At 39.9% G+C, this 25,350-nt stretch overlaps 1 protein-coding gene across 2 annotated transcripts in view; it reads left to right on the forward strand.

Annotated features, from left to right (window-relative positions):
• The window catches only part of LOC127430151 (zinc finger and BTB domain-containing protein 16-A-like), an 87,889-nt gene that overhangs the window by 51,395 nt on the left and 11,144 nt on the right, over positions 1 to 25,350 (forward strand). For both annotated transcript variants that reach the window (XM_051679684.1, XM_051679682.1), the window contains one exon: positions 22,528 to 22,698. In XM_051679684.1, the coding sequence (XP_051535644.1) occupies positions 22,528 to 22,698 (171 nt within the window). The remainder of the gene's footprint in view (positions 1 to 22,527; positions 22,699 to 25,350) is intronic.

Below are 25,350 nucleotides of genomic sequence, written 5' to 3' on the forward strand. Positions count from 1 at the left end.
CGGCTCCGAAGAGAAAATCTGAATGAGTGGTTGCATACCAGCTCCTTTTATACCTGTATGTCCGGGGGAGTGGCATGCAAATACCACTCGCCAATTTTCATTGGCCTTTTATCAAAGACCAGAGGTGTCTTGGGCTCCCAAGAGTAACCTCTAGTGTCACTACATCGACACAACGTCGAGTGAGTGACAGATAGGGAACTGCGAATTTCTCTGCAAACTGTTCATAAATTCTCTCATAAATTGTTGCATTCAGTTTAAGGCAAGTCAACAGTTTACATAAGGATATATTTATAATGGGGTGGCCGGTGGATTCACCAACTGACATTCACGGCACACTGCACACCACTTGCAAATGTCCCCGTGAATGCCCGGCCAAAAACAATTATTCACTTTTAAACTCACCGGTATCTGATATGCCCCTGCCCAATTGGGGTGGCCTGTGGAGCGTCAGGGATCTGGATCAGCGTCCCCACCTCCATCACTGGAGGCTTCCCCGCAGCTCACATAGACTGGCCCAGGCTTCCCTACCATGCCCATGGGGGTGGTCTCATCAACCTGGGGAAGAGAGCAGAGGTAGGAGAGATAGAAAGAGAAGAGAGAGAAGGAAGAGCCTTTGGATCGCTGCCTTCCGGAAACGCCGTCATGTAGTCTTCTTGCCAGCTGGACGGCCTCTTCCTGCGATGCCGGGCAGTGGAAATTGGGAGATTAATTGCTCCAGTGTCACCAGGTTGACGATGTCCATGGCGCCACGGGTTCCCTCAGCCAGCAGCCATTTTCGACAGGCATCCTGGAGCTGTTGCGAGAAAGCAAATGGGCGGCTGTGCTTCCCAAACTTCAGGATCCTGAAGCGCTGGCGGTTCTGCTCAGGGCTTTGGCCAACCTGTTGCACAGTGCCCTTCTTCAGAGCCCTGTAGTCGAGGAGGCTGGTGGCAGGAAGTTGCTGGCCCGCTAGCTGCACTTTCCCTGAGAGCAATGGTAACAGGTGGGCCGCCCACTGGTCGGGTGGCCATTTCCATCCCTTGGTTTCTTCTTAAACAAGTGGAGGTAGGCCTCAGGTTCATTGCTCAGCCCTATCTCGATGAGGGTAACAGGGGTTGTTGGCTCCGGGGTCGCAGCTACAGCCCCCTATCTGTTGATCATGCTCCGGAATGCCTGCCGATCCACCGGTTGGGCCTGGAGGAGGAGTTAGAAATGCTATTCCTTCTCCAGGCATAAATCCATGAAGGCTTAATGCTGATTCTGCTGGCGAGGGACTTGATTACTTCACCCAGTGGTGAAGCTTCCATGATGACGTTATCCTCCACTCCTGGGTTTTGGCACCACTGTAGCAATGTTCGTGTTTTCGGGGCAAATGGAGGAGTCAGGAGGTAGCGGAATAGTCAATGTGAGTATTTTTATTACTCTTTCAGCATCACACAAAACATAAACAAAAGGGCTCTTAGTTGCCAAATATATACACCAACGAGTCAATGAGAGTTCACTTTAATAATAGCGGACACATGCAGCCAACTCGCTCTGCTGTCCCTCTCTCCATACTGATGCATCTGTCTGCCTTTTCAGGTCTCCCTCCACCATCACTATAACAAGACTCAGGTGTTAGACAGCCCATGTGACAAGCTTACCGCTCTCCCTCTCCCGCAGACAGATACATGACCATGCCCCCATCCCCACAATGAATTAAACAGGAATTTGTTCTGCATGTGTTTTATGAATAATGCCCACAGAATGATAGTGTAGGGGATTCATTCTCGCATTTAAAGGGATAGTTCACTCAAAAATGAAAATTCTATCATCATTTACTCACCCATATGCCATCCCAGATGTGTATGACTTTTTTCTTAAGCAGAACACAAACAAAGATTTTTAGAAGAATATCTCAGCTCTGTAGGTCCATACAATACAAACAAATGGTGATCAGATCTTTGCAGCTCCAAAAATCACATAAAGAAAACATAGAAGTTATCAGTAAGATTCCATTGTTTAAATCCATATCTTTAGAAGCTACATAATAGGTGTGGATGAGAAGAGATCAAAATGTGTCCTTTTTTACAATAAATCTCAACTTTCAACTTCCACACATCTGAAAGTAAAAGTTAAAGTGGAGATATAGAGTAAAAAATGACTTAAATATTGTTCCCTATCTGTCACTCACTCGACATTGTGTCGATGTAGTGACACTAGGAGTCACCCTTGGGAGCCCTGGGGGAGTGGCATGCAAATTCCACTCGCCAATTCCCATTGGCCTTTTTTCAAAAAGTAGAGGTGTTTGGGGCTCCCAAGAGTGACCCCTAGTGTCACTACATCGACACAATGTCTCGTTCCCTCCATCAGGGAATGGAGGTTACAAAAGTAACCAGGACGTTCTGTTTCTCACACAACTGATAATTGAGATAATGTAAGTAATATTCATCTGGTCATATCTAATTCAGAATCACCCAGCACCTATGTAGAATAAAGCAGATTTTTCTCTATAACTTACAGGAAATTTTGAGTGTACATAATTTTAAACAAATAATAATAATAAAAAAAGACTATTCTACTATTACGCATTCTTTCTGTTTAAAAGTTAAGCAATTCGCAAACAAATTACTGGGTGCACCTATAAATGTGGTCGACACTCCCAAAACTTCGCAGTGTCAATGCGGTCTTTGGAGCCATTCTCGCCGAATGTGTTTTTCCATCTGTCTGTTCTGTTTTACAATTGTTTTCCTATATAAACCTGCACTATATGGAAGTTTCTGACCGTTGGGCTGCGTTTCACATTTTTTTCCAGCATTTCATGCAGGAATGCCACATTTTGTCCGCGTCAAGTTAAAAAGAAATTCCACTGTAATAAACATGTTGAAGACAGCTGCGTTCAGCATTATTTGTGGTGGTGCATCTAGCTTTTTTAGTACAAGTACCTGTTTTTTGTGAATGGCCCCTTGGGATAACAAACACTTTTGAATTGCTGATATTGTGCCAATAATGATGTTTACATCTTCTCAGAAATGGTTATCTTCTGTTCTGTTATGACCCAACTGTATCTAAACAGGTTGTATAGGCTGGGGCTCAGTAAGCCTGGACCCCCCACCAGCTCTGCTAAGGCTGATTGCCTCAGTGGTGCTGTAGATTTCCCAGCATGCCTCTTTATCACATAGTGACTAATTCCTATTGTACTATAACTTCAAGGCAAAGAGATGAAGTCCTTTTGGCCTGTTAGGAGGCAGCATGAATCGCAACAGGCATCACGGGGTGTCACAGTTTTTTGCTTAGCAGTTCATTTGTTTTGAAAAGAACATATTCACGTGCATCTCTCAAAGGATGCAATTCCTGTGTCTCTGAGCTTTCACAGGCTGATAGAGTCAGAACAGCAGGACTTCTATTTTGTCAGTGTCTGTACTCAAAAGAGGCTGTAGTTAGGATTTAATTAGATTCTGGAGATGTTTGTGGAGGCCTTAAAGAATTTTTAAATAAACTGCAGTCTTTTTGTGTAATTTACAATGTGGATAAATCTGATGCTCAGAGTGGGAATATTCTGATAGTCTCTCTGAGAGAAAACCAGAAAGAAGTGGCTTGTTTGTGGATGCTCGGATTATCTGAAGCAGCTTTAAACAGAAAAGCGTGGTCTCCTCTGGTTGCTTAGAGAAAGGGGTGTTTGATTTTGGGCAAAATAAATCCTGTTCAGACTAGGTGTCACTTTCAGGAAATATTACAATGAAAATTCACCACTGATCCATCTTGTTCTTGATGAAAATACCTGAGATGTGTGATTCACACAGTCATTAACTTGCTTATCAGTCCTACTCACAAAACTAGCCAAATTTTTCCCCAATGGTTACAATAAAAGGAACAGAGTTTCACAGTATGTCTCTGTGTGGACCTGCATTCTCTATCCTTATCAGAAAGAGCTTCCTTTTCACCGAATTAGCCCACAACAGGTGAATCTACCCAGTTTGTTCAGAGGTTAAGAGATTAAATGTATTTGTTGGGCCTGTTTGCATAACTTTCATGTTTACATCTCCTGACAGTGGGCTTTTTTAACAAACATTGCTTAGAAGATGTGTTCTATTCACTGGCCTGACTGGCCAAAATAATTGTTGAATCATATATGTTTTATATATGACTTTCTGCATATGATTTCAAGCATACAAAATATTAAATTTCTTTAATGTACCTCCATTAACTGATCCACAGAAAGAGCATTTCTGACGAAACCTGTCAAACCCTGGTCACATTTCACCCCAAAATCTATTATTTTTGTATTTTCTTATTTTTATTATTATTATTTGCATAAAGAAAATGTGGCCGATTTTTGATCCATTCAGATTTTTTGTTTAGTTTAGTTTAGTTTAGTTTAGTTTAGTTTCATTTAGGTTAGTTTAGTTTAGGTTAGTTTTGTTACAGTATTTTCATGGCAATTAAGTACATTTTGCCTGCAAATTCCATCAGGCCTTTTTACTTTTGTTTTATTTTGCTTTGCTTTATTTTCAATGTAGATTCTCATCAGAAAAAACTTGTTATATTAATTATAATTTAAATAATTATCACATTTAAATAATGTTTAATTTACAGGCAGCACAACAAATATTTCCATTATGTGTTTATTATATATATATATACAGGTCCTTAAATTACATGAAAATGTCATTGCCACAAAGCCAAAAATTCCTTAAAAAAAGGCTAAACATAATTTATTAATTCTTTCTTTAGATTCTGAGGTAAAAAATATATACCTGGGAATATTTCTGACAGGTTTTATGAGATTCACCCATTTGTTATTGTCTTGTTACTGTGTAATGTTCAAGGAATTTATTAAAGCATTTGTTGCTTCTCTTAGACTTGTAAGCTGATTTTATGAATTGTTCTGATAGCAGAGTTTAAAACTCCTTCCTCTTCCTAGAATGTTACACAAACCTGCTTCTGGTTCCTAGAAAAGTTTGGTGTTCTTGCACTCTGCCAGCACTGTGGGAATTGGATTAAGTCTCTGGCCTTTATTCTAATTAAGAACTTAGTAGTCATTGGGTGTCAAGGGGTCAACTGACCAGTGTGAAAGGCAAATCCACTTGCTATTGTACAGTGAGGGGCCTTAGTAGAGCTTCCCTTCAACTGCTATCCCTCCTCAGCCTGGAAAAAATGGGGGAGGCAGCATGTCAATTAGGAATACATTTTCTACCTCTCTGAAACAGTCTCAGTCAACATGTAAAAAAAGGCTTAATTGGCAGGATAATCAACTGAGGGTGAGTAAATTATGGCAGAATTGCCTTTTCTTTTTTTTTTTAGCCTGCATTATCCATTCTTATATTTGATGTACTTTTTTTTTAATAAGGTCCCATAGTGTTAGCAGACTGCATTTGAATCATCCTGAAATTAAACTCCTTATCTTAATGCAGAGCAATATCAACCATTCAGATACAAAAATATATAAATGTTGCTCATTAAGATTGTTCAGACAGAAGTGTGACACACAGCTAGGGGTTTATGGATGTGAAAGGCGCTGTGCGATGAGGTCAAGTGAGGAAACAGACTGCATCACGAGTTGTTGATACAAAATGCGCCCCCTGCTGGCCTTAACCAATGACACATAGCAAATGTCATCTCCCCAAGAAGCTAAAAGAGCCACATTCCTTCAATATAGGTATTAAATATTTAATTCAACTGCACTGTTAAGCAATCACACAAAATAAATAACTTCATGTAACCCAATTTTTCTTTTTGGGGTCAGAGAGACCACAATTTATTTTAATAGCTCCAAAAAGAGATTTGTATGCATAATTTGTAATCTTATGTCATTGGAACACAACAAACAGATTAAAGCTTCAATAATAGCTTTTATTCATTTTAATGAACATATTTAAAGAATTTAAAGGGGAAATAAAATGAATTTTAATTACTATTTTTATCTTTTACGTATACAGTATAGCATTTGAGTCTCTAGGACCCCAACCATAAAGACTGTCAGTTTCAGCTGAACATGAGGGTTAAAGCTTTCACTGAAAAAATGCTTCATTTATGCTTATCCCATCTTTATATTTCCTTCATATTTCATGAGAACTCATTGATCAGTCATCATGTAATGTGTATAAATCTAGTATAGCCTACTGAGTTCCTCTGAGGATTGAGAATCTTGCCAGCACCTGTTTCCTGTGACCTAGGCCTCATTAAGTGTTGTGAATGGAAAGGCTTGTTCTGAATGAATACTGACACCCTACAGAGCTGTACATCTCTCTCTCTCTCTCTGTCTCTCTCTCTCTCTCTATATATATATATGTAAGGAATAATTGACAACGGACCATTGAATTGTTTAAAAATAAACAATTCAACAATTCAACGGGCCGGAGTCAATTATTCTGCTTATACCATGGTTACCACGCCTTAAGATATTGTTGAGGGTTTTATCTCAAGACATTTTCTGGTTTTCGTCCCTAAAACGCTCTTATGAGAGGAACTACTTTCTTCCGCCACAGATTCAGCGTCTTGATTTGATACAGTCCAAGCCTTCGTTGCTAGTTTGAAAACATCACTTTAGAACTAGCAACGGAGGATAGCGAGGCTTCTTTACTGGAACACTTACTGGAGTAATAAGGTAGAGCCTTTGTGCATGTGTGTGTGAGTTTGTATTTGAGGGATCGAAAGAGAGAAACTCAGAAACTGAGAGAGATCGCTTCTGGGATTACCTTTTTTGTTGCAGCTCTCGTCAGAAGTAACATTGCTTCAAAGTCACTAAGATGTACGTTTAAGCACTTCTCAGCAGCAGCGAGTGTCGCCATATTTCCTTTGTAAACTGTAACAACTTTTTTCAACTCTTAGAGATGCAGGAGTGCAATGACACGACGGCTCTGTTTTTCTCTCACGAGTAAGTGTGTTCATGTGCGTTTAATATCTCTGTGTCCACGTGTGTGTGTGTAAGAGGGGGAGGGGGCACGAGAGTGTTCCCAAAGATATTTCAGATAATATTGAAACTGTTGTATTGATCAAGTGTATCTTGCTTTGATACAGCTCAATCCTTTGTTGCTAGTTTGAAAACGTCACTTTAGAACTAGCAAGAGAGGATGCGCTGCTTTTCGGCATGTGTGTGTGTGTCTGTGCATGTGTGTGTGTGTATGTGGGTGTGTGTGTGATCGAGAGAAAGAGAGAAACTGAGAGAGATTGCGAGTTGAATTGCCTGTGTTTAAAGTGGTTCTCACCAGGAATAACATCGCTTCAAACTGCCAAAGTATAAATTTAAGTCTCAGCAGCAGTGAGTGTCACCATTCTTGTATATAGCTTTTCTATTGTGTTGGGACTCATGTATTCAGATAGAAGACAAAGGCAGGCCTAACACAGTCGTAAAACCTAACTCAGGCCCACATACCAAGTCATAAATCTTACTGATAAAAACCGCGCTAAAATCAAACAAAGGGAGTCCAAAACAGACTACAAATCCCATGAAGCCTTGCTCACTAAAGGATCGAACTCTCAACTCCTATTGGATGAGGCACACAACAGAACGCACCTCAACCATGACATCATCAGGAGTAGAAATACCTCTGAAATGCTTCTGGGATTTGCTTCCAGCAACTTTGCTCGCCGTGCATAGACACAGCTCATCGCTGCTCTCAGGTGTAGCCTCGTGGCACAAGGAAGTATCATCCGACTTGAAACTGTGGCCATATAATCTCTACCTCGCTGGACGAGTTGAGATTACTCTGTGTTCCACCGAACACTCTAATGGATCCAAAGGAGACCACCGAGCAATCCGCATCTTCATCCGTTTGCCTGCAGAAGTGAACAGATAAAAGATTTCTCTTCCATCTTCAATCAAGTCGATGTCGCTGATTTCTCCGCCAGCCCGCCGAGAATTAGCAGCCGTACCGCCTGCCGACAGAGTGAGGAAACGGCCTCCCGTCATCACCCGAGCCTCGAGGAACCGTGTCGGAGTTAAAGGACGGATGAACACACATTCTACCTGCGTCCTCATGCGATTCGAGTAAGAGGTTTACGCCTGGGTAGAGATAGAATATTATAGTGTGTTATTCTTGTGTATCAAGGTTATTACTTGTACAGTTTACGGACCACCGAGTCCGCTCATTGTGGCTAATACTCAAGGTATTTCATTATCGCGAATGAGATTTGCTGTGTTGTAGTCCAACCACACTGGACTGTTGTGCATTTCCGCCATCGCGGGTGAGACCGGCACACTGAGTTTATCCATTAAAGAATCAAAGACCGCGGGACGGTTTACGAGCCGTCCACTGCATCTCTGAGTGATAAACTAACAGCTGCTTTCTCTCCCACGATCGCGAAATCAGCTTTGGGGCCATCACTTTATTCTCTCTCTCTCTCTCTCATGCTAACACACACGCGCGACCCCTCACAAACATTCTCGCACACATTTTTGGCTAGTAGATAGCTTCGTGATAAAGCTCAGCTTTGTCCCTAAGCTATCGTACAAGCGGATACACGCGGTAAACTGGTAGACGCCATTGACTGGTTTCTCTCCGCCCACATTCGCGGCCATATTCTCTGGCCGGAAGTCTCGCGTGACATACTCTCCGCTAGAGTCACGTCTGCCATTTTGTGTGCGTCCCTCCTTACACACACACACACACACACACACACACACACACACACACACACACACACACACACACACACACCCTCATGTGTTATAGGATTATTTTGGTTTCCATATCTAATCAAATCTCTGTTTAGTGTGTAGTTGTAAGTCGGAAGTTTATTGACTGCATTGTATTAAATATTAATTGATATTACTGCATAAACAAACTTTGCTATATTACAAAGAGAAGTGTTTTGGTTTGTTTTGCATACACCTGTGTCATGCTGACGGGATGTCAGTGCTCGGATTCAAGCCTTCATTCATTGTTTTTTTCCCCGAAAATCGATATTCTTCGGATGTCAATTTTCCTAAGAAAACAATCTAATATTGAGACTGTTATACTATCTGGTTATTAGCCCCTGATTCCAGGGTGGTGCCCCAGCAATATTAATCTTTATTAATATTCTATTGATTTTTGATAATTGATAATTATCTTTGATGATTGTTGAATTTGAAGGATCAATAAGCTAGTGTTAATTTTAATTAATGTTTCATCGATGTTAATGATTAGTGATTATCTTTGATAATTGTTGATTTAAAGGATTAAAAAGGCTAATATTGATTCTCATCAATGTTCTATTGATTTTACTAATTAATAATTATCTTTGATAATTATTAATTATTGCTAATAACCAAACCCACTCCTAAATGTAGCGCACTACATTTACTTCAGCCCCATATGAGGTTTTAATGAGTTAGATTCAATTAATTAGTTTAAATATTAATTAATAACTAAAGAAATAATTACCAATTATTTCTGATAGTAACACTTATCTAAACAACCAGTAAAGCCCTACAATTGCTAAACAACTGTTTACAATTGCAGTGAGTTGAGGGGAGTGCTAACTTTACTACCAAGAGAGTGTGAGAGCGAAAGACAGGGGCAGGGGTAGCGTGGTGCTTTTTTCCACTATAGCTATGTGAGGCTGATTAGGGCGAAATACATTGAAACATAAAAAGTTATTTCAGATAACAGAAACTGTATTGATCAAGTCGCGGGATGCGGCTCTATTTGCTGGTCACTGCTCGAGTCTCAATGTGTGTGTGTGTGTGTGAATGTGTGTGTGTGTGCGCGTGTGCGTATGTATTTGTGTGAGCATGTGTAAGTGCGGGTGAGATGAGCGCCAGGGCTCTTTTTAACTGAAATTTAAATAAATGTAGGATTGTTTGATGTTCTTAACTGATTTACTTTAACCAATGTCTTTGTTTTAATTAGTTATTTAGTTGTTGTAGCCTGTAGGGCTCTTTGAAATAACTGAAATCATTTGGCGAAGTGATATGGAACCGTTATGCGGTCAAGACCTGGAACTACTTCATAGCCATGCATTTACTTGAAAAATATTTGCACACCTTAGAATGTCCGTCAACCAATCAGAATCAAGCATTCAACAGACCCGTGGTGTATATATATATATGTGTGTGTACTTTTCACCTCTGTAATGGATTTCAGGGGATTCTTTAACCTTTACATGAGATGGGGTTATGATTATTTCTTTGTATAACAACTCAATACCACTCTTTTTTCTTTTTCTCTATTCAATTCAGTTCAGTACAATTAAATTATACTCAGTTCAAGGCTTTATTAACATGACATTATTGAAGTATTGAAGTAGCGATGATATATATATATATATATATATATATATATATATATATATATATATATATATATATATAAGAATAATAATGATTGAATTGATAAAGAAACAATTGATGACAGACTGTTAGATTATTGAACATTATTACATGACTCTGTGGAATACTTGATTCTGATTGGTCATTTGCAGCATTCTGCAGGCAAATATTTTTCTTTAATGACTGCTAAACTAAATTAAACTATATTGGACTGTTGTCCCTGGCAACCATTCCACCAACACTGTAGTACTTTCATGTCTTTAACACTCCATGCTCTTCTTTTTCTCTCATGATAAAATAATTTCATTTAAACAATCTTGATAAAATTTGTCAAGACAAACTTTTTTGTTGGCTTGGCAAAGCCTTGTAAACTAATTGTAAAAGTTTTTATGTTATACAGACCTTATAGGAAGACAACCTAGCCAGGTAGCTAACTACATAATCAGACATGGATGGATGGATGGTAGACAGACAGACAGACAGACAGACAGACAGACAGACAGACAGTACACTCTGCGTGTTGGCTGCCGCTGCACATCGGAGCTGTTTGTTTGTCTTTTGTTTTGTTCTGTCTCATTGTTGTAGTTGTTTAAATGTATGTTTCTTTTCGTTTCACACACCCATACAATGGACATTATTGGATTTCATTCCAATGATTATTTGTATGTTTTTGTGGTTTCCCACTGGTGCGTGGAACGGCCTGCTTCACTACACTGGCCTGCTGCAGTGTCTCGCCTGGCCTACTTGATTCCACCGGCGTGCCTGCCAGGCGGCATGGTTGCTGTGGATGGTGCGCCGTGATTACTGCGGATGGTGTGGCTGCGTTCTCTGATGGAGGGGTTTCGTGCCATGGTGCCTGTCGTCCTCGTGTGTTCCCTTTCGGCATTTGGAGTCCTGAAGTTTGTGCTCGTTTCGGCTCTGTGGCGTGGGGGATGCGGCGGGTTGACGCGGGTTGCTTGATGCCCCCACTCAATGAGGGAATACTCTGGTCATACAGTTTTTTACCCAAAGGCTTGTTTTGTTTGAACTGTTTGTCGGACATATGCAAATCCACATTTTCACTCCAAACTATACGTTTGACTCCTGGTTCGTTGTGTTGTGCTTGTAAAATTGCCTTGCTTTGTGTATGCAGTATTGTTTTATTTTGATGTTTAATGTTTGTTGTTGCTTGTAAAGCGCTTTGAGCTTGGGAAAGCTCTATGTAAATTAAACGTAGTATTATTATTAGTATTATATTATTATTATTATTATTATTAGAGACAGACCGACAAATTGACAGACAGAGAGAGAGAGAGAGAGAGAGAGTTAGTTAGTTAGTTAGTTAGTAAGTAAATAATTAATTAATTAATTAATTAATTACTTAATTAATTTTCTATTCTGCTTTGGTGGACAGTATAGCCAGATATTATTTTGCAGATATGGGCCACTTCTATTAAAATGAATGGGAGAAATTGGAACACTCAACCAAGGAGCTTTGTGCGCCCAATGGATGTAGAAAGGAAGTCCCGCCTTTCAGTCGAAGAGGTGGTCAACTGAAATATATTGCAGTCAACAACTGATTTAAACTTTAATGTGGTCAACAAACCTGGAACTACTCAATAGTCATGAATTTGTAGAAAAACGAACCCCTCTGAATGTTTGTAAGCCAATCAGAATAAAGAATTAGCCTATGAATTGGTATAAAATAAATGTAACCACGGTACACAACATGATCTCTCTCTCCCTACTTTACTGATGACAAACACATAAAACTTCAGAAAATCTTCAGTAGATGACAGCTTCAAACTCTCTATTTCCTCATTCTGTTCTTTCCGCCAGCTATTTATTAATTGTCATGTAATTGTGTGCGATTTCAAGTCTTTTATGATTAACCAGGCACCTCAGACAGCAAAATAAGGCAGGACACAGTCCCGTGGTGGCGCCTTAATGAAGGACAGTTGAGAGTCTTTTGTGTTGTGGAAAAGCCACCTCAGCAGCAGTGTGCTTTAAAAGCCAGAGGAGTCACACAGATTAGCCGAGTAAGAGGTGGACCTGTGTACGTGTAAACAATAGCGTGGGTCATTCATACTCTAAGCCTAATTGTCCCCTCAATGTCCAGATGGCCTGTGGAATAAATTATACCAATAGGTACAATGCATTCCAGTGTAGGGGCTTTAGGCACAACTGTTTGTGGAGTCACACAGGGCTTTTTTCCATGTACTAACGATTATTAACAAGTATGAGCGGTCAGCGGTTTGTGGTCTGTAAATGAAATCCCTGAGAAAGTGAGAGGAGAAGTCGGCAATAATGACAAAGAGATGGTTGTGTGAATGATTGATGCACAGCAAAATACACTAGAAACAGAGAACTCCAGTATTGTACTTTGTAACTGCATTTGCTTCTCAATTTCTATATAATTTAAAGCTGATGCATCTTTTTCCTATCCCATCTTAAAGGAATAGTTCACCCAAAAATGAAAAATTCTGTCATAATTTACTTACCTTCATGTTGTTCCAAACCCACATGACTTTCTTTCTTCCATGGAGCACAAAAGGAGGAGTTTTGAAGAGTGTACACAAATCTATAGTATGAAATTAGGGGACTTAAATATAGTACTTTTACAATAAGTTTTTGATGCCATTGTATCCTTTTGGATGTTTAAAAGCTCCAGACCTCATTAATTGAAATTGTATGGGAAAAAGTGGCCAGTATTCTGAAAAATGTTTTCTCCTGTGTACGTTACAAAAGTCAGGCAATGTTTGTTAACATTAGACATAATGATTGCTAGTCTGATAAGGTCAAACGTTGTAAAGTTTTTTTTGTTTGTTTTTTTTTATCCCCAATTTGGAATGCCCAATTCTCAATGTGCTCTAAGTCCTCGTGGTGGCATAGTGACCTGCCTCAGTCCAGGTGGCGGAGGATGAATCTCAGTTGCCTCTGGGTCTGAGACCGTCAATCTGGGCATCTTATCACGTGGCTTGTTGAACGCGTTACCATGGAGACATAGTGTGTGTGGAGGCTTCACGCTATTCTCCGCGGCATCCACATGCCCCACTGAAAGCGACAACCACATTATAGCAACCACGAGGAGGTTACCCCATGTGACTCTACCCTCCTTAGCAACTGGGCCAATTTGGTTGCTTAGTAGACCTGGTTAGAGTCACTCAGCACGCCCTGGATTCGAACTCGCGTCTCCAGGGGTGGTAGTCAGCATCTTTACTCACTGAGCTACCCAGGCCCCAATGTTGTAAAGTTTTTATAACTGCAGGATATTCTGGTCAAATAGACCAGGGTAGTAACTAATTTATAGATTGTCATTGTTACCAACCAGTGGGCAACATCATTTCAAGACTCACATGTCCTTGGCAAGCCTAGGACTAAAGGATTTATTTATATAAATTATTGCCATTATATAGAAAAATACACACGTGTGCTAGCAAGTGAAAATTTCTGCACCGATTACAATATAATTATTGTATTTCACTACACAGACGTGTGTATGTGATTACACAACTATACATAAACCATATCAATAAAATATCTTACATGTTGAGTAAGAAAAAAAGCCATCTCTGGGCCGCTTTTAAATCCTTTCAGATCTCGGAGTTGTTGCCACCTCTGAAAAGCTATGCCGATGTTGATTCTGGTTTTATAACGGACTCTGTCGCTTTCCCTTTTTGCTTGTAGACTGTGCTCTGTTTGGGGTTTCTTTGTTTTTACAACTGGTGATTCCCTGGAGGTTTGCCATTTTGAATGATCCATGGTCAATTTTTCTCGTTCATTGTGACAACAAACTTTCAGCTTCAGCTACTCCAACACGTGCGCTACAGTAGCTGGATCTTATTTTCTCTGTGAATGGATATGACATCAACACGCACGGGCGAATGACGTATGTATGCAATTTTACCCAAAATCCGTCCCGACAGCTCTAAAATATGTATAATATAATATCATTATTATAGGTTTATCAAAGTGTATTTCGGTAAAGTAAATACATGGTTTGGAAAATAGATTTTTGTTGCACTCTCTCATTAATAACATTTTGTTATTTTTTAACAAATAAAAGTTACCTAGTTTAGCTTTAAATGAATACACTTAAGGAATGCAAGTACTGGCATTTTCCTCTTAAAATATTCTTAGTTCATTGTATTTAAATACATTCAGGTTATGTTTAGGACAAATTTGTTAGTTTAATTACTGTTAATGAGTTAGGCTACTGTTAAAAAAGACTTGTATACAAGATACAGTCACTTGTATAATCATCACTTGTATAAATATTTGAGTTCACTAAAACTTCACGTTGTGGGTCGTGGGATATATCGGACCTTTGCGCTTATATTTTTATTTAAAATTAAGTTAAATTATAACACGCTGCGTAAATGCCGTACTTAACCTACCATTTCTAAGAAAATGGTGAGATATCAGCTGAATGTGCCTTCGTGCTTTCCTGGCGATCGCTGACGTAATTGTAGGTTGGGATAAAACAAGGATATCAACAGTGTTTGTTGTCATGTTGTACTTTAACACACTTTCACGGTGTGTGCAGAAAACATTAATGTTCATTTATAGAGAAACGCTCTAATTTCTAATTACATTTAGCCTGCTTCATCTTCTTCTATGCAAAGATGTGATATGCAGTGTGCACGTGCACTCTAGTGGCGGATGACCGTATAGACAGCCTCATTAACGTCTGTGTAACCGGTCCTTTTCGAACCTCTTTGAGTGGGATTCTTAACGGCGTCAGCCGGCATGGGAGGTGGGTGTGCTAAAGAGGAGACTAAAGGCTACAGCCCGTAGTGTCAGTCACTAGTGCGCTTCAGATGCTTCCCATTTCATCTGTTTGCATGATTTCTGGACGTTTTTGTCTTGAAATTAATTATTCTAATTAATCAAATTATTAACAATAATTAATCAATTTTCAATTAATCATTAACATCCCTAGTATAGATAAAGGATGCAGTGAAATTAAATGCTGACTGAAGAAAGTACGTCATATACTGTAAGTTCAAAGTTCGTTACCAGCGTAAAATAGACGTTTGTTCTTTTTTTTTTTTTGTCTGCTGCAAGGAGTTCTAATATAGAGTGACCAGACATATGACATTTACGGCTCAGGTCATTGGCTTAGTTTGTATTGCTCCAGGGCACCAGCCAAGCAACTGCTATTGAGATGAGCAGGAATGCTAAAGGATATATTAGACCTCCTTAGTCCAAATAATGGGAGTTTGGAGGAAAGTTATTTGGAAACACAGAAATGTAAGCGGATGTTCAAACCAAACACTTTTCTGCGATTTTCCTATGTAGACATGCACTAGACTAAACGAATGCCTTTGACCACTGTGTCTTCTAACACCACATTTTTAGACCTTGTCAACTTAACGATACCTTTTTGCATTCTGCTCTATTCGTTGCAGTGCGTTTAGCATTTTTGGCGCAAGAACACGTTCTGTCTGAATGGCCCCTAAAACTGCAGCCTTAATTTCAAACAAATACAGTCATTTCAATAATTATACATTAGTTTATGAGATTAATGTTTAATTCTTGTATTTACAATCTACATTAGTAAATCAAAACCAGTTCGGAATCATGGCAGAAGCTTGCTTGCATGCCAGAGTGATAAATGTGTTTACTCTTGAAGTATTTGTCCCCCTCCAAACGAAATGAAACTCTGGCTTTGACAGCTCCCCCTCTCTCTGTGAATCATCTGTATCTGATTCCCTGCACTAATTCCAATTTAATTGCCTGTTGCCTGCAGGCTCCTCAATAGTGGTAACAAATGGTTTGATTTTGTAGTCCTCATCAGGCAGCATTTTAAATGCAGCACTCCAACCCCACTCGAATGCCAATGAAGCCACCACGCAGCCCTGTGTTTACTAATGCTGCTCCTCGGCACTGTTCCTCTCATATCTGATTAAAGGGGATTTGTAGGAATCGGCGAGATGCATGCAGCCTCTTTTGCCATTGTAAATTATCTCAGGCCAGAAACAGGCGGTGTTAGCGCCTTGTGTATTTTCGTTTAAGAGGCAAAGATGTTTTGCGCTGGATAACGCAGTTTAATCTGTTTAAACAAAGTTTTGACATTAAAGTTCATGTGCGCCTCTTGAAGATTGGGTCTGGCTTGGCATGTGAAATAGGAGCTAGTGCTTTATATACATTTTTTAAAGCGCACTTTATGATTACTGCGTTATCTTTAAGAGAGGGTATCGTCATTAATTCTACATGGTAGTCTGGGCTAAAGAAATGTCCTAGACACAATTGAAAGCAATAGAAGGAAACAGAAATTTGACGAAAGAAAGAAAAAGAGGGTTGAATTCCCTGTGAGCTCTATGTGCAGACCAGATGTTTAATAAATTATTTGCTTGATTATTTCTTCATCAGTGGCATTTGCAAAGGCAAACATTACCATTACTCATACTTTAAGGGATAGTTCACCCAAAAATTAAAATTCTCTCATCGTTTACTCACCCTCATGCCATGCCAGATGTGTATGACATTCTTTCTTCTGCAGAACACAAACAAAGATTTTTAGAAGAATATCTCAGTCCTGAAAAATATCTCAGCCCTGTTTGTCCACGCAATGCAAGTGAATGGTGACCAAAACTTTGAAGCTCCACAAAGCACATGAAGGCAACATAAAAGTAAAAAAAGACTCCAGTAGTTTAATTAATATCTTTTAAAGCAATCCAATTGTTGTTGGGTAAGAACAGACCAGAATGTAACTACTTTTCCCTATAAATCTTGAAATCAGCAGTCTCCTTGACAATCATGATTTCAAGCTCGATTACACTTCCTAGTGCCATCTAGTGCACTGCACATGAGTCAAGCACTAGGAAGTGTAATTGAGCTTGAAATCATGATCATGCCTAGAGTCCACTGATGTCAAGATTTATAGTGAAAAGGAGTTATATTTTGGTCTGTTCTAACTTACAATCGATTTGATCGCATCAGAAGACATGGATTAAACCACTGAAGTCGTGTGGATTATTTTTATGCTGCCTTTATATGCTTTTTGGAGCTTCAAAGTTCTGGCCACCATTCACTTGCATTGCATGGGCCTACAGAGCTGAGATATTCTTCTAAAAATCTTTGTTTGTGTTCTGAAGGAGAAGTTAAGTCACATATCTGGAATGGCCTAAATGATGATAGAATGTTTTTGGGTACACTTTTCCTTTAAGGTTAGGAGTTTAAAAAAACAGCAACTAATTATTCAATTTGGAATATAACTTGTCCTGCACCATTTGGAGTATAACTCATCCTGCACCAATCCTGCAGCCTGTTGAGAAGGGTTTGACAGTTACTTTTCAAATCGATCTGACTTACAATTTTCACATGACACGATAAAATGGAGAAAATACTGTAGACTGTACACTTTTAGGAAACTGAAGGATGACTCGAGCCATATCTAGGGACAAAAATATCATAAAGACTGAGAATTGCACTCTTTTGAATTGGGGAGTAAGTAACCCCCTAGCAACTACAACATCCTAGCAACCACCTAGCAATGCCCTTGCAACCCCACACAACACCCTAGCATCGTAGTGGCAAGTTTTACACAGGTGAGCATCGCTCACAATTAAATTATGAAATTATTAAAAAAATAATATTGGCAGGAGTTGAAGTGGAATAATCTTTTTTTTGTATTATTTCATAAAATATTTATACTAATTTGCTTTAGAAAATGTACATTTTGTTTCAGTAGTTTGAATGTTAATGTAATCTTGTGTTGAAGTGGTAAACGTATTTGGCTTGCTGTCCGTATAATGGAGGGCTCGGAGCTCAAGACTCGAGGCCTGATTGCTCCCCCTCACACCCCAACCCCCCCCCCCCCCCCGGATTTTACTTATTTAGATAAATAATGAATCTAGAGAATAGGTGGAGATGGGGTGGAGGTGGGATGTCAGGAGAGTTGTCACAGGAAGCAGGTAAGCTGCGGCTTAAATACTCCTACTCGCGGGCTGTGATTTGTCAGATTAAAATTAACATGCTCCTCCCGAAACTCTGTTAATTAACTCCATTAAATCTAGTTCAGTTTACAAATGTGTTTTCACTATCTATATGAGGTTTACATCCAACTGCAGGGCTGTACATTAATTATTTTTGCACATAGCTCTGGTGCTACAGAGGTTGAATGTTTTGTAGCACAGGCCACACAATTGTAGCACAAGTATAAAACATCTGTTACCATCTCTGAAAACAACCACAAGTAGTACAGTTCATCACTTATACAGGCATGTGATTGGCAAAGGACATTAATGTTGCATACAGTGCACACAAAATCCAAAACTTAACAAGAAATTTCTGGCAAGAAAGTGACATTGGGAAGTGCTGTGTTTTTTTATGTTATCCCTTTCTAAAATGCTGTTACCTATTACATAAGTATTGTCTGCTCTAATCTTTTCTGGAGCCTCCATGCACTAGCAACAGAACAAGAGCTGTTGTTTAGCATCAGCTAAGTTAGCCAAGGAAAATCCTTTTTCCACTTGGCATTGTATCTAAAAATTTTCCCTTTCGTTTCTCCCTTAATTTCATTTGGCAATGTTGCTTCTTTCATTTCTTCCTCGCGAGCTCGTTTGGGGTTTTGGTTGAGCACTTGAAAATACCGCTTCATTTTCCCGTCGTCATCTAACTCACTCGACTAGCTGAGGAAATGGCATAGAGGCAACTGCATAGGAATTATGGGATTGTTCCCTAGGAATTGTGGGAATTGGTGTTGGATGTATGGACTCTTCGCAGCCGGGACATGATTTTTAATCGCACTTTTTTTGCACTGTTACTGTCACACTGTGTTAAGATATCAAACTCTGTGATTAACAATGTGATTCACTTCCGCTCATAGAGTGTTGGACTTTGAACTCGGAACACTTTGGTTCGAAAACAGTTAAGCACGCAAGCTGACACGTGAAGCGAGAGTGTAATAGAAGCGACACATTTATGTGGTTGCTTCAGAAAACGTGCTTTTCATTTCTCATTTTGTTTTTGGACACTATCAGTAAGGTTCAGGCACTGGTTTAGGGTAAGGATGTCTGTTTTGTGTAACTCTCATTTTATTTTAGATCACTTTTGGTTAGGTTTAGGCTACAGTTTTAGGTTATGGAGGTACTCTTTACTCATTAAAACCTCCATCTAATATTCACCTTAAAACCTTGTCTGAAAAAATGCCACTTGTTTTGATATTTTGTTTTTTAATACCATGGCATCCATTCATTTTTAAGTGTGGCTTAAGTTTTTTTAAATACGTTTAGGGGCCACTGTAGAAAAAAAGTCAAATAAAGACAGGTGTTTTATGCTAAATGTTTGTATCCTCATGTTGAGAAACACAGCAGAACTTTCTTTTTAAATATTCTCCTTATTTTAAAGTGCAAGAGTAGCTGGCGACACATCTCTTCTTGTTCTGGGGTGGTGAGGTTTGTTGTTGGTAATGGGCAGCTCTGGAGCCTGTGGGAAACAGAGCAGAGAGCCGCTGCTGCTGAGGAGAGACGGAGTCTCTGACACTCAGTCTGAGAGAGAATCCGGCTCCATTAACAGCCCTATTCACCGGCTTAAGCTACTCTGTCAGCCACTTCAGAACCATTAAAGCTCTGCTGGGAGCTAGACAGAGGGGACGAGGGAGACAGAGAGAGAGAGAGAGAGAGAGAGAGAGAGAGAGAGAGAGAGAGAGAGAATGAGGAAGGATGGGAGAGGGGAGCCGCTCTCAGAGGAACAGAGTGATGGTATAAATCGTTTGAGTTGTAGAGGTACATTTTTCCTAAAAACATTAAACTGTTGAGAAGCTAAGTTCTCTTTTATAAAATCTCTCTCTCTTTCTATTTCTTGTGAACTTTCCCTTTTTTGTTTTACTAGTCGGCTCATGTATTTATGCCTGTGCTCGATTGCCTCATTTTTTTCTTCTCAGAGTGTCTCGAAGACACACAAATATCTGTTACGTGTCTGATACAATAAATCCAGAGAATGTGCAATCAGTAGTATATTTGTAGCATTCACAGTTCTGCATTGAACCTTTTGACGCTGACACTCTGACGCTGTTTTGTGATTCTTGGATATACCAAAAGTCTGAAAGCCCTAGTGAAAAAAAATAATACAACTTTTTCATTGCAAATTGTATTATTACAAAAGTTGAGTGAAAAGTTTACGTTTTCATATGTCGGGCTATGGTCATAAATGGTTTATGCATAAACAAATCGGCATGTGGATGTTTGCCGATTACCCCTATTTCGCATTGCATGTAAACACCTTTACCGCTGTTGTTTGTGCATCTTGTGTTGTGCACATGGCTGTTTACATTTTTATGTCAAAAGCAAAGAATAATCTGATGATTTCAAATCTCATGTAAACAGTTTTCTTGCATTTTCTGATTTTTTAATAAGATTGTTTTCTGTAGTTATCAGCGTATTGGTGTGCATGCAAACGCACTCAATGTTTCAAAGACCATCTTGCGTGCTTCAGTGGAAGAAAGGAAATCATTTAACATGGTCAGTGTCACATTTAAAGAAATAATTCACCCAAAAATATAAATTATCTCATCATTTACTCACCCTCATGCCATCCCAGATGTGTATGACTTTCTTTCATCTGCAGAACACAAATGAAGATTTTTAGAAGTATATTTCAGCTCTGTAGGTCCATAATGCAAGTGAATGGTTGCCAGAACTTAGAATCTCAAAAATTACAAAAAGACAGCATAATAGTAATCCGGACGACTCCAGTGCTTAAATCTATATCTTCTCACTGCAAAACAATTCTTTTCAAGTCATCTAAACATTCTTTAAACGTGATTTATTTACTAGTCAAGCAAAATGGCACAAGATATTAAGTCTTGTTTTAAGAGAAATCTGACCAAATTTGGTGAACTTTAGACTTAAAACAAGAAAAAAATCTGCCAATGGGGTAAGAAATATAAACTCGTTTTCCCTTTGAGTTAAGCTTATTTTTCTTACCCCATTGGCAAACAGTTTTTACTTGTTTTAAGCATTTAAGCATACTAAATTGAGTTAGATTTCTCTCAAAATAAGACTTGAAATGGAATGCCAGTTTGCTTGTCAAGTAAATAAATCACATTTTAAGAATGTTTAGATTATTTTACTGGAAAATAAGACAAAAATACTTGTTCTGAAAATCATTTTTTTTGCAGTGTAAGCGATTTGATAGGTGAGGGTGAGTAACAGAGCATTATTTAAGTCCTTTTTTACTAAAAAATCTCCACTTTCACCTCCACATTCTTCTTCTTTTGTTTTTATTTTTGGTGATTCACAATCTTTGTGCATATCACCACCTACTGGTCAGGGCTGGTAAAAGGTGGAGATTTATAGTAAAAAAGGACTTGACTATTGATCTGTTTCTCACCCAAACCTATCATATCGCTTCAGAAGATATGGATTTAACTACTGGAGTCATATGTATTACTTTCATGCTGCCTTTATGAGACTTTTGGAGATTAAAATTTCTGGACACCATTCTGTTGCATTGAGTGGACCAACAGAGCTGAGATGAGAACACATATGTTTTTAGTTCTTCTAAAAATCTTTGTTTGTATTCTGCAGCAGAAAGAAAGTCAAACACATCTGGGATGGCATAAGGGTGAGGAAATAATGAGAGACTTTTCATTTTTAGGTGAACTTTTCTTTAAACCCTGAAATAGCATTAAGCAGAATTTTTAATATTTCTTCTTCATTTTACATTGTAACTGTTAAACTTATTATTTCTTTTCAGGTTTAATTGAATAAAGATTTTCATTGTGATCTTTGGAATCCACTATAAATTAGTCAAAAATGTTTTCATGTATGAATCTCATCTCTCAGTCCCCAGTGGCCCTTCATAACGATGGACCCCCATCAATGTTGGCCCTTAAACTGGGAGAGAAGGGTACAGAAAGAGCTCAGGCAACTTGTCCGAGTACATTTACACAAAAATCACATTAAAGACACGCTGTCAGTGATAAAGTCGAGAGGTTTTTTTTTTATGTGTCTCGTGCACTAATGTTTTTTTTTCTTTGTTTTTTTTTTACTCTAATCTCTGTTGTAAATGCTGATTGATTGAATAAAAAGTCAGTCCCTGCCTGCGGTTCATGGGCCCACCACTGGGTTTTGACAAAGATTTTAAATTAGAGAGAGCTTTACTTAAAAGATACATTATAGATTGGCCATAGACACTGAAAAGCACTGTTTTTTGTTGTGGAGAAAAGAGAATCTAAGACAGTATGTCTTTTTACCGCATCTGTTATGGAGTTTTTTTACTTGTTCATTAATTTTTCTACAATGTAGTTAGTTGCTAAGTGAATGCAATAAAATTCTGCATGCTTTACCCTAAATACTAATTGAACTCATTTTTTGTCTCTTTGTCAGGTTCAGACATGGCTGTTTTCTGTCTGTTGTGTGGCAAGCGTTTCCAGACACAGAAGGCTTTGCAGCAGCACATGGAGATTCATGCCGGCATGCGCAGCTACATCTGCAGCGAGTGTGAACGCACCTTCCCGAGCCACACAGCGCTCAAACGCCATCTCCGTTCGCACACAGGTCAGCTGCACCTGAAACCTCACTCACAAATATCCAATATCTGAGTCATCTAAAAGCACATTAATGACATTTCACATGCATATAGCACAGAAAAGGGCAAGTGATCCAGATATTAAGAAGTTCGGAACAGAAGTTGGGGAAGAGAATATTAAGGTTTTGGTGCTTGTTGTTAGAACTGGCCACATCAGTTCACTTTGTGTAAACACGTTTAATATAGTTATCTCTGTACTGTCCTTCACAACAAAGACAAAAAACAGAATCTATATGGAATAGGAAAACACTGAACACCAGTCAGAAAGTGCACAAATTGACTTGATCCATTTGCTTGCGAGAGTGCTCCATTCTCTCTTTTTTGCTCACTCTCTTTGACCTGAAATACCAGAAAGATTGTCAGAGACAGTTGAAGTCTAGACTCAACTTGTACATTTTTGATAAGAGGAGCCAGAAATGAATGAAGGATGTTTTTTTTTAAAAAAAAGAGCAAAGGCATTAAGTATGCGCTCCATCTTGCCACAAACCAAAGTTTGGACTCAAGATGGCGCCGAGTATGGCTGCTGCGTTGCGAGCTCCGACACAACTTAGCAATGGTTTGTTTGTTTTGTTTACAATTCTTATGTTTCTTGTCTTGGATGTTGCCTGCCTTATTGTCTACGACAGACAAACACTTTTGGACATTGGCTCAGCGATCTCACACCGTAAACCGGACTTCACATTCCTCAATGCCGACCCGCTGTTTACAAACACGCAAGCGGAGCCCTTTGTCTGGGCAGCACGGCCGCGGAAACGCAGGAGGAAAAGGGGAAACAGAGCCGGCGTTCTCATCAGAGTAAGACGCCGCGCAAATCGACCCCCGCTACCCACTATTCTACTGGCAAATGTTCAGTCTCTGGATAACAAGCTCTGCGAGCTGAAAGCGCGGATCTCTTTCCAACGAGAGACGAGGGACTGCTGCGTTATCTGCCTTACGGAAACTTGGATGTCTGCGGAGATTCCAGACTCAGCCATTGAACCCGCGGGGTTCTCCATGCTCCGAGCGGACAGAGCGAAAGACCTCTCAGGTAAAACTAGAGGAGGTGGTGTATGTTTTATGATCAACAAATCCTGGTGTGATCAGAGGAACATACATTCTATCAAGTCTTTCTGTTCTCCTGATCTGGAATTTCTTATGCTTCTGTGTCGACCATTCTGGCTACCGAGGGAATTCACAGCGGTCATTATCACTGCTGTGTACATCCCCCCACAAGCCGACACAGACCGGGCACTCAAGGAACTGTATGGGAGTATAAGTGAGCAGGAAACCGCGCACCCTGAGGCCGCGTTCATTGTGACCGGGGACTTTAATAAAGCCAGTTTAAAATCAGTCGCACCAAAATATCACCAGCACATTAGTTTCAACACACGAGGGGACCGGGTTTTGGACCATTGCTACTCTCCGTTCCGGGATGGCTACAAATCCCTCCCCCGCCCACCATTTGGAAAATCGGACCACTCTTCCATTCTGCTTCTGCCCGCTTACAGGCAGAAACTGAAACAGGAAGCACCCACCCTCAGAACGATCCAGTGCTGGTCGGACCAATCAGACTCTACGCTACAAGACTGTTTTGATCGCACGGACTGGGAGATGTTCCGGTCCGCCTCTGATGACGACATCGAGCTTTACGCTGATAGCGTAATGTGCTTCATCAGAACGTGTGTAGAGGAAGTGATTCCGACCAGAACTGTGCGAATCTATCCGAATCAGAAGCCGTGGATCAACAGCGATGTTCGCGCAGCACTTAATGTGCGGACCTCCGCTTTTAATTCCGGGAACGCGGAGGAGCATAAACAAGCCAGTTATGCCCTCCGAAAAACTATCAAAACAGCAAAACGCCAGTACAGGAGTAAGATTGAAGGACAGTTTAACACCACCAACTCTAGAAGCATGTGGCAGGGAATTAACATCATCACGGACTTTAAAGGGAATAAAAACTCCGCCATGAACACCGCTGCCTCTCTACCGGATGAGCTAAATACTTTTTATACTCGTTTCGAGGGAAATAACACCGCCCTCGCGGAGAGAGCTCTCACGGCTGAAGCTACAGAGGTTAGTTCACTCTCCGTCTCTGTAGCGGATGTAACCCGATCATTCCGATGGGTGAATATCCGCAAAGCCGCGGGTCCAGACGGCATTCCGGGCCGCGTCATCAGAGCGTGCGCGAACCAGCTGGCTGGTGTTTTTACGGACATTTTCAACCTTTCCCTCTCTTTGTCTGTAGTCCCCACATGCTTTAAAACATCCACCATTGTGCCTGTTCCAAAACAATCGAAAATAACTTGTTTAAATGACTGGCGTCCTGTTGCTCTGACCCCCATCATCAGCAAATGTTTTGAGAGACTAATCAGAGATTACATCTGCTCTGTATTACCACTCAATCTTGACCCGCTGCAGTTTGCTTACCGTAACAACCGCTCCACTGATGATGCCATTGCATCTACAATACACACTGCTCTCTCCCACCTGGAAAAAAAGAACACTTATGTGAGAATGCTGTTTGTAGACTACAGCTCAGCATTCAACACCATAGTGCCCTCCAAGCTAGATGAGAAACTCCGGGCTCTGGGCTTAAACAGCTCGCTGTGCAGCTGGATCCTGGACTTCCTGTCAAGCAGACG

The sequence above is a fragment of the Myxocyprinus asiaticus genome, chromosome 39, assembly GCF_019703515.2.
Source record: "Myxocyprinus asiaticus isolate MX2 ecotype Aquarium Trade chromosome 39, UBuf_Myxa_2, whole genome shotgun sequence".
Classification (NCBI taxonomy): domain Eukaryota; kingdom Metazoa; phylum Chordata; class Actinopteri; order Cypriniformes; family Catostomidae; genus Myxocyprinus; species Myxocyprinus asiaticus.